Source organism: Sinocyclocheilus anshuiensis, unplaced genomic scaffold, assembly GCF_001515605.1.
Source record: "Sinocyclocheilus anshuiensis isolate Anshui unplaced genomic scaffold, SAMN03320099.WGS_v1.1 scaffold1373, whole genome shotgun sequence".
Classification (NCBI taxonomy): domain Eukaryota; kingdom Metazoa; phylum Chordata; class Actinopteri; order Cypriniformes; family Cyprinidae; genus Sinocyclocheilus; species Sinocyclocheilus anshuiensis.
The window spans coordinates 187306-196559 of NW_015548285.1; the positions used below are offsets into that span (position 1 = coordinate 187306).

The window sequence follows — 9254 nt, forward strand, 5'->3', positions numbered from 1 at the left end:
CACACACACACCCTGAATTTTAAATTGTTAATTGAATTCATAGAATTGATTTGTTCTATTTTGTTTAATTATATATACATGCATGTATTTATTTATTTATTATTTTTTAAATAGATATCTGTTCTAGATTCAATGTAAACCCTTTGCTTTGGCAATACATTGTAACAATTGTCATGCCAATAAAGCACATATTGAATTGAATTGAGAGAGAGAGAGAGAGAACAGCAACTTTTTCACAATTCACTTTTATTTCAACTCATTGCCTCAGTACAAATACAAAATAAAACATACAAGAATATTTCTGTGCTAATTGCATTTTTTTTTCAAATAACTGATTCATCAATGAAATTCCATAAAGATAAAAAGCACATAGCTGTGTGATTCAGTAATGTAAATCAAAGTTCAGGTTCATTTGATTTATTATTTGGGGTAAGTATACTTTGAAACATTGATTTTCCTTTGAGAGCGAGGCTGTTTTGGGATGTAACAGTTTAGAAATAGTTAACCACCCTGCGGATAGACTGGATGTTGGGATTCTCAGCTTGCCAATCCATAAATAAGCAGTAGTTTCCTCTTTCCACAATGTACATGCGGCCACGATAGTTCGGCTCCTCGTACATGACCCAACTAAAATGGAAGAGGGAAAAAAAGAGAGATATTATTTTGTTTTCAATTGATTCTTCTATATGAATGACATTAAAAATTGATGACCATTGTTACATTTGTACATAATTTCAATTGCATTATTTACAGTTATAAAAAACAATGCAAAATGCGTTTTCTCAAATGCATCACGTTGCATACATTTAATATGCTAAACTTGATGCAAATAACTTAGCAATGAAAGATTCTGAGCTTCTGCTCAACTTACAGTTTTGCTACAGTAGTGGTTAAACAGCTTTATCTTATTCTGAGCATTTTTTTAACTATTCAAGGTTTTTGGGACATTGGAAAAATACTTGATTACTAATAAAGCATCGCTTGATGTTTGGCCTTGCAGAACTTAAGCTCCATCTCCATAGACTTTAATGGAGTTGAAGCAGTTCTTGCTGAATCCGGTGCTCTGGAGGAAGGGACAGTCGTCACACAGTTCAACACACTGACCGGTGAAGTTTTGACCCTCATAAAGCTCCATCCTGTACTGCTCCCCGTGCTGACAGACACAGACAAGCACATTATAAAAGAGGTGAGTATCATACAGTCAAGACTGAAAATCTCAGAGGTCAGAAGTTTGACCCTTGACAGCATGAAATGGACTGCTTACTATGTTGTTTGCAGGATGCAGATTTTCTTTGTGCATTGAATACTTGCTGACCAAACTAATCTAATCACTCTCTATAGAGTAGAGTACAGTGATTAGTATAATACGCAGTGTTAGTTTAATGTACAGGCATATTTTTATATTACATTTTCAAAATATATGTCTACATATTTTTTATTTTTAAGTATTTTCTAATTCTATATTTTTAAATTTTTATTTCAATTTCAACTCAAGTTTTAATTTGAGTTATTTTATACATAAAGTTAAACTACAGTAAATGAAAGTGAGAAATGTTGGCAACTTGGATTTTTAGAGTTGTAAATAAATCAAGATTGCAGATACAGTTGCAGTCTTTCTGCTTCTGCTTAATTCACCTTGCCATTACAATACATTTCTTTTTGCAGTTATTTATGAAATTGACTGTAAATTTTGGAAGTGAAAATTATTTCAAAATAAATCCTACAGCCTTTTTTTCAGTGTAGCTGAAATAAATGTAGTTTAAGTTTTTTAAATAATTTATTTCAAGTAAAGAAAATGTTTTATGGGTTTAGGTGTAGTATTGGTTAACTATAATAACCTTGACAATGTGTCCCACAATGCACAATGCAATTTACTGATAAATGATCCCAAATGGACTGTCAAAGGTTAATAAAAATGTATATGAAAAAAAAATTATGCAAAACTTCATTTTTTTTTAGTCTGAACTCCACTTGATTTAAACAATTTAATGATGTCATGCAACAGTTTAAAAAAAAATATATTTTTCAAAAACATGACATTATAAAAATTCAAAGTTGTAAATAAAGGTTATTGGAGTATGTTCTACATGAAAATACCATTTCAGTTTTTCTACTTCAACATCACACTCAATTCAGTGTGTCACTTGCCGTTTCTCTGTAATTGTTTGTGAAATTTATTTCTGGGTGAAAACGGTTTCTCTTAGCAGTACACTTCATCTTTTCATAAAGTGTTTTGATCCTCACCATTTTGATTGGCTTGCAGGAGCCCATGTGATCATTGTGGGCGTTCCAGCATTGGAAGTCGGGATACTCTCCTTTTTCCAGCATGTACTGCTGTCCCTTGAAATCGGGATGGTCGAAACACACCCAGGCCCCGCTCTCCACGCGGATGGAGTTCACCCTGTTCATGAAACCACGGTCCTGGAAGTTTTCACAGTCTCCAAACACCTCCAGCCTCTGGCCTGTGAAGCACTTCCCTTCGTAGAACACTATCTGGGAGAAGACGCAGTGACCATCAGAGGAAAAACTCTTGATTTATTGATTTTTTTGATTCAGCTACAGTCACCTGTGGTGAAACAGACTCTGTGAAACTGAAACTACATGAGATCACAGCGTGAGATTCATTAAACACTCTGAACACTTCCCATCTCGTGAAGTTTCTTACTCCATCCTGGCATTAAACCAGCAGAGCATATGGAGCAAATGTAAGTTAGAATAGCTTGTTTGGGCAACTGCATTAATCATTTAATGTTTTTACTTCGGAATAATTTTTTATGAAATGACAATCTTAAAAAATGAATGTTTCAAATGCATTAGAGAAAAATAAGGCAGTTTGTCACAGTGAAATGTCAAATGCTGGACACATTATCTATATTTCTTTATATTTGAAAAGGTAATCAAGATCACAGTTTGATCCCTAAGAGGAAATTTGGTCATAACAGTGAAAACATCAAACACAGAGTGCAGAAATATTTTTTGCCTATTTTTTACAGTTTGCCTAAACATGTATTCAACATTTCAGTTGTCAAATTCTGCTTTTTAAATCTTTCACCATAGTTATCTAGCAGGCTACAAAGTTGAGGTCGAAATTGCAAAAAAATAGTTTGTGATAATCAGAAAAGCATCAGTTAGAATGGGCTGAAAAACATAAAAATGTCATAATGTTTCAGGGGTTATTGATTTATAGCCATAATTATAATTTCAAGCTATTAATTTATTTAATATTTTAATTAATTATTAATTAAAAACCTATTAAATAATTTGTTGTAATTTTTTTTTGTTGTTGTTAGAATTCAAATCCATATTTCTTCATAAAAATAGCTATTTGACTTTTAAAATTTTATTTTATTTCAGTTTTTTATTTCATTTTATTTTTTAGTTGAGGCCACAGGTAAAAATGCGTACTTGATGTTATTGTTGAGTTCTGCAGTACGGAATGTGTGCACTTAGATATTTAATGTAAATATATGCATTAATTTAAGAGTGCATTCATTTTGGGTGCATGAGATGCATATACTGGTATTGTAGGTATGCAAGTGTACATACAAAACTACAAACTACAGTTGTGCAAATTGCAAATTATGCAAAAAGAAAAAAGTATGTTTGTATAAGTATGCAAAAATCTGTTGCATATTACAAAAGTACAGTATATACATGAAACTTTGCCTTTAGTTGGTCAGCAAATGGCAATATTCCCTGAAATGTACTACTCACCTTCCCTGAATACTGTGACATCGTTCCCTGCCTGGATCCTGAGCAACTATCCAGTGGAGTGAGAGAGAAGAGAAAGACAGAGAGAGCAACCGGAGGGAAAAATCCGGACTGTCTGATATATGTGGCCTATGTGTTATCACGAGGTTTTGCCCACAAAAGCGGCACAATGGAGAGCTTAGCGGTTTCTGCATCATGGACAGTTTCTCTTACACTGCTCTGCTGATATCGGAGTTCAGGAGGGCGAGATGCACAATAGCACAATCGATTGTGTTAAAGCTCTGATTTACAGTTAGTGTTTGGGTGTGAGAACGACTGCTGCTGCTGTTGGCACACAGTCAAAACACAACACAGCTGAAGAACATAAACATGACCAGAACCACAGAGATCCATCTATCTATCTATCTATCTATCTATCTATCTATCTATCTTTCTATCATTCTTTTATTCTGTCGTTCTATCTTTTGTTCTATCACTCTATCGTTCTTTCATTCAATCTATGGTTCTTCATGACCCCAGCTGGGAAGCTGCAGGAAGGACGTTGCATACATCTCTACATGCGATTACAACAGAACAACACCCTGTAAACAGAAGAGCTGCAAACACGCAAAGTTACACACATAAAGTTGAGAAATATTGTTTCATATTCCGGTGTAATGACCATTAATTTAGCTGTGCTGCATATGACCAGGGCTTGGTCTGTTTGCAGAAAGACAGAGAGAGAGAGAGAGAGAGAGAGAGAGAGAGAGAGGAGGGAGGTGATAAGAAACTGTAGGATAAAGGTGAGGTTTCATATAGACATACAGACAGACAGACAGACAGAAGAACAGTTTTACTCAGTCCAACACCGTACAAAGGTGAGTTACACTTTACACACATGTAGTTGTATTTATGGAAATGATTTTTACAGTACATTAAAACATATACATCAGCAATGCACACATTATAAATCACAAGACAAAACTTTATTGATCTACTCTGGGAAATATGACCTTTGAGTATAGAGCTGCTTCAGACTAATTACAGTAATGGTTTGTTTTTAGTACGTTTATGATCCTTTGCTTTGGTTTTGGTTGGCTGTTGTCTAGTATGTGTTTTAATGCTCTTTAGAGTTATATTCGTACTTTTTCTATAAATGAAATAAGTTTAGACATTCAATAGTCGCTTCTCTTCTTCGGTTTGTTTCCAGAAGGATGAAGTTCCTCATATTGGCTGTTGTTCTCGTGCTGGTCGTGACAGGCAGTGAGTGTGATTATGGATCTATGGCAGACTTTGGATCTATGATGCACTGAAACTATGCTTTGTGTGCTGAAATATACATGAGAATAAACATACAGGAAAAGAATATAAGACAAATACGTTCAGAAGTTTAGTATTGAAGTATTGCATAGCATGTGGGCAGGTTTGCATTTCTGGTGGAGATGACATTTCTGAAATGTCAACAGGAGAAGTGCAAAAAATGCCCAAACCACAAACACGAAAGGAAAAGACTTTCATACATAGAAGGCTATGTACATGTGCATTGAAATGTAAATTATTTAAAAAATATGTACAGTAAATATGTGCAATACTACCATAAAATGCAAGAAAAGATTATTGCAGGTAACCTTTACATGTAGAAACATTAAGATGAGTGAATCACAGACTGAAATGTATTGCAGTTATTAATGCTTATCATCTGCAGAATAATAGAATAATCTATTAGACTCTCAGAAAAAAAGGTACAAAAGCTGTCACTGGGGCGGTACCTTTTCAAAAGGTACACTTTTGTACCTTATAGGTACTAATATGTACCAATATGGACTCTTTAGGTACAAAGGTGTGCCTTTTGAAAAGGTACCGCCCCAGTGACAACTTTTGTACCTTTTTTTCTGAGAGTGTAGATTAATAACCAGTGAGGTCCAAAAGTCTGGAAATAAATAAAGTTTTAAGATTTTGAAAATGTAAAACAAAGAGACATTATAATGTAAGATTAAGAACACTGTACTGTATATCTTATTTATATAACTATATATCTCAAATAAACATATGTAGCCTATATATCCAAATTCTTGTCAAAATTGGTGAGTGCTCAGATCATCTATGATACACCGAATATGATGCATATGATGCATACGCTTTGTGTGATGAAATGTGCATGAATGCATAAAAAGAAAATAAGAACTAGCTGAATGACTGCATGTAGCATGTGGGCACATTTTGCATTTCTGCTGGAAATTCAATTCCTGAAATGCTGGGTATTTTTAAACAAAGAAACATTATAATGTAAAATTTAAAACACTGTGCTTAATATCTTCATTATATCACAAATAATCTATATCTATCACAAATAAATGTATAAAAAAAATGTATGTTGTTTTGAAACACAGCCAAATTCCTGAAGTGAACATCAGAAGTCAAGATCCATGCAACAGTTTGAAGTCAAAAGCAGTGTGTGATTATTGATTTTGTTGTCATAAAACAGAGTTCAGATCATCCATGATGCAATAAAATCCTACTTTGTGTGCTGAAATATACATGAGCAAACACATATGGGAAAAGAACCTGTGTGGGCAGGTTTTGCATTTCTGGTAGAGATGAAATGTCTGAAATGTCCACATGTGAGCAACAAAACCTGTCCAAACCACAGCATTAAAGGGTTTAATAGGCTTCTATTCAGTACATACAGGGTTTATGTACACGTGTTGTAAGCTCTGTGTACATGTAAGAATTTATTGCACAAACAAGAAGTGTGAAATCAAACATTGTCCCGTGTGTTTAAGGCTCAGCTCTGGACTGCCTGCACTGCGTCCCAGAGAAAGCAGGAGGGGCCTGCGAGATCACCGCCGTAACCTGCCCACCGGACAAAGACGCATGTGCTGCTGCCAAGTTCCGCAGAAGCCCATGTGAGTGATGAAGCCCACCGTAACCATTCAGACAGTGACTACGATCTGCTGATTTCAATGGCATTTACAGTTTGAAAAACATTCGATTAAATGTCTTGTGGTTTTGTTTGAAACAGACGGTCATTACCAGAAGTGCATGTCTATGTCAGGCTGTGAGATGGTGAAACAGAACGCTTACATCAACATCAAGTGCTGTCAGAAGGACTTCTGCAACACCTTTGACTGATCTGCCGCTGCTATATATCAGCATGACTCATAAAACAGCTTTCAATTAAATAGAGTACACTGTAAAAAAAAAATTGTGACATTTACGGTAAAATACCGGCAGCTGTGGTTGCCAGAACTTCACCGTAAAAAATATGGTAGCAACATTTTAGGTTTTACAGACTTAACTTAAATTCACAATAAAATACTGTATTTCATTAACTGATGTAATGTTAATAAACTAACATATTGAAGTGTTAATATCTGATTTGAACCATTGTAATGCACTGATAACCACCAAAAACTGGTGGGGATGAGAAAGTCACATGATGAACCACAGCTCATCACAAACAGCTTTTCTACGAGCTGAGGAGGGCAATACTTATATATAGAAGGTGCACAGTGTCATTCACACAAACACTAAACCCCATCATGGTGACACACATGATACTGAAATAATGTAATAAACATTAATTTAACAACATTAGATGTAAGATTAAACCCTAATGTACACAACTGATAAGAAACACAACAAAAAGAAGAAACATGTTATTTCAACAAAAAAACATCAAATATGAAGTGTCTTGCAGGGTATTCTGGGAGTGTCAATTTACGGTTTTTCACTGTAAATTATACAGTTAATTTTTATTTTTCACTTCCAAAAACCATATTTTTAACAGTATTTTACTGTAAAATTACATCAAATGTAATTATATGTATTCTCCGTATATAGTATGGAAACTTACTGTTAACCAGTTAACAGGTTTTTACTGTAGCATTTTTACAGTGTACACATGAACCAGGTTACGCATGTTTATGCCTGTTTTTCTGTGGAATTTATGACAATATTTACACATTAAATTCTTCTTGTTTTGTGCAATGTTACAAAAACAGTCTGTTTCAAGGTGGTCATTAATATTAAAATAAACTAAGCATGCTAGCATTTTTGTTGATTATGTGATTTACTTGCTTACATACAAATATCATACAAATACATTCTCACTTTACAGTGATTTCAAAAAATATATACAAAATTACCAATAAAATGCAATAGAAGTCTATCTACATCACAAGCTGAAATATATCGCAATTTTATTAGTGCATATCATTTGCATAATAATAAGAAAATACAATGGGGTTACAAAGTTTTAGATTATTAAAAAAAATGTAAAACAATGAAACAACATAAACTGAAGAGTACTGTGCAATGTATCTCAAATAAATAAAATAATATAAATATAATAATATGGTATGAAAATATATAAAATAATATTTTATATACAAAAGTTAATAAAATTATGTGAATTAATAAATAATATACATACAAATACTGTCAAATGTAAATATTTTGGAAACACAGATTTCAAAGGTGAGGTGTTGTAAAAGTTATAATTTTCCATGATGTCAAAATCAGATGTTTGCTGCTGTTCTGACTCATGCATCTGATATGTGATCACACTGCTGAAACGATTTTCTTCTACTGTCTTTTCCAATCGAAACATTCTTAAATCAATATACATTTACTCGAGAAGTAATAACTTAAGATACTAAAAGTTTATGCTTAAAACAAGAAAAATATTTTTTTTACTCTCAGAAAAAAAGACTTAATATGTTTCATTTTGCTTTTCAAGTAAATGTATCTTGAGTTATGTATTTTTAGAAGTTTGAAATGTAACCAAGACAAGAATACTAAGAAAATTCAATTCACACTGTTTATAGAAAAATCTCAATAACCAGCAAATAAAATATGGTGAACCATAACTGCTGTTTGACTGCCATATAGATCTGATGAGCTTTACTTCACATGTTTTTACATTACATAATTAATCACTGCTAGATCAAAAGACTGTCATCTTTCATTCAATCTTATCGGCCAGTTAAATAAGCCATGAGCAGAGCTAAATTAAACAGACATTAAAGCCTTGTGCACACGTGAACCTTGGACTCACACTCACTGAAACATTTCAAATGCAGTAAACACTTGTTGAACAGATTCAGACTCCAAACAACCAGCAAAAGTGCTTAATATCCAATAAACTATATCCTCTGCTGTACGTCACCAAAAGACATATAATAATATCTCTCTTTATCACCTGTCCCCTCCGGCTCTTGTGTTCCTCAGCTTTGTTTTACACAATATTGAACTTTCCTGCCAATCCTCATATCAAAGAAAACATTTGTCATTTGTTAACCAACAGCAGCTCGCACCTACAGTGACGGTAAACTGTCCATCATCTTCTCAGAATTCTCAATTCTCAATATTTTGGATTCATTTTTATATTTTAAATTTTTTATTTTAATCTTAAAGTTTTAGTCATTTTATTGTTTCTGTCATATTTATTAGTTACTGTGTTTTTTAAATATCCATATAGCTTTTATTAATATAAAAAAAAAGTTGAAATAATTTGACGTTTTTTAGGTTTTACTTATATATATATATACAGTATATATATA

At 33.3% G+C, this 9254-nt stretch overlaps 2 protein-coding genes across 3 annotated transcripts; one reads left to right on the forward strand and one right to left on the reverse strand.

Annotated features, from left to right (window-relative positions):
* Positions 1-342: 342 nt before the first annotated feature.
* On the reverse strand, positions 343-3820 carry crygn1 (crystallin, gamma N1). The gene is made up of 4 exons (XM_016443436.1): positions 3715-3820; positions 2245-2493; positions 1008-1153; positions 343-627 (listed from the first exon to the last, which is right to left on the reverse strand). Exons 1-4 carry the CDS (start codon positions 3733-3735, stop codon positions 492-494), a joined length of 552 nt encoding a protein of 183 aa, XP_016298922.1. The 5' UTR covers positions 3736-3820; the 3' UTR covers positions 343-491.
* A 643-nt stretch (positions 3821-4463) lies between these two features.
* LOC107655848 (CD59 glycoprotein-like) lies at positions 4464-7736 on the forward strand. 2 transcript variants are annotated; one of them, XR_001630497.1, is made up of 5 exons: positions 4464-4568; positions 4901-4953; positions 6474-6596; positions 6713-6876; positions 7589-7736. XR_001630497.1 is itself a non-coding variant. In XM_016443437.1 (4 exons), the coding sequence occupies exons 2-4, from the start codon at positions 4905-4907 to the stop codon at positions 6820-6822; spliced, it is 282 nt and encodes a 93-aa protein (XP_016298923.1). In that variant the 5' UTR covers positions 4464-4568; positions 4901-4904; the 3' UTR covers positions 6823-6934. The 2 variants fall into 2 exon arrangements, 1 of the variants encoding a protein (XP_016298923.1); XM_016443437.1 differs by lacking the exon at positions 7589-7736 and having other exon boundaries at positions 6713-6934.
* The last annotated feature ends 1518 nt before the right edge of the window (positions 7737-9254 follow it).

Excerpts from the sequence above, each read along its gene's own strand:
- crygn1 (XM_016443436.1), bottom strand. The coding sequence starts at position 3,735 with ATGTCACAGTATTCAGGGAAG. Across the intron at positions 2,494-3,714 it reads TGTCACAGTATTCAGGGAAG|ATAGTGTTCTACGAAGGGAA; the intron begins GTGAGTAGTACA and ends GTCTTCTCCCAG. Across the intron at positions 628-1,007 it reads AAAGTCTATGGAGATGGAGC|TTGGGTCATGTACGAGGAGC; the intron begins TTAAGTTCTGCA and ends CTTCCATTTTAG.
- LOC107655848 (XM_016443437.1), top strand. The coding sequence starts at position 4,905 with ATGAAGTTCCTCATATTGGCTGTTGTTCTCGTGCTGGTCGTGACAGGC. Across the intron at positions 4,954-6,473 it reads CGTGCTGGTCGTGACAGGCA|GCTCAGCTCTGGACTGCCTG; the intron begins GTGAGTGTGATT and ends CGTGTGTTTAAG. Across the intron at positions 6,597-6,712 it reads CAAGTTCCGCAGAAGCCCAT|ACGGTCATTACCAGAAGTGC; the intron begins GTGAGTGATGAA and ends TGTTTGAAACAG.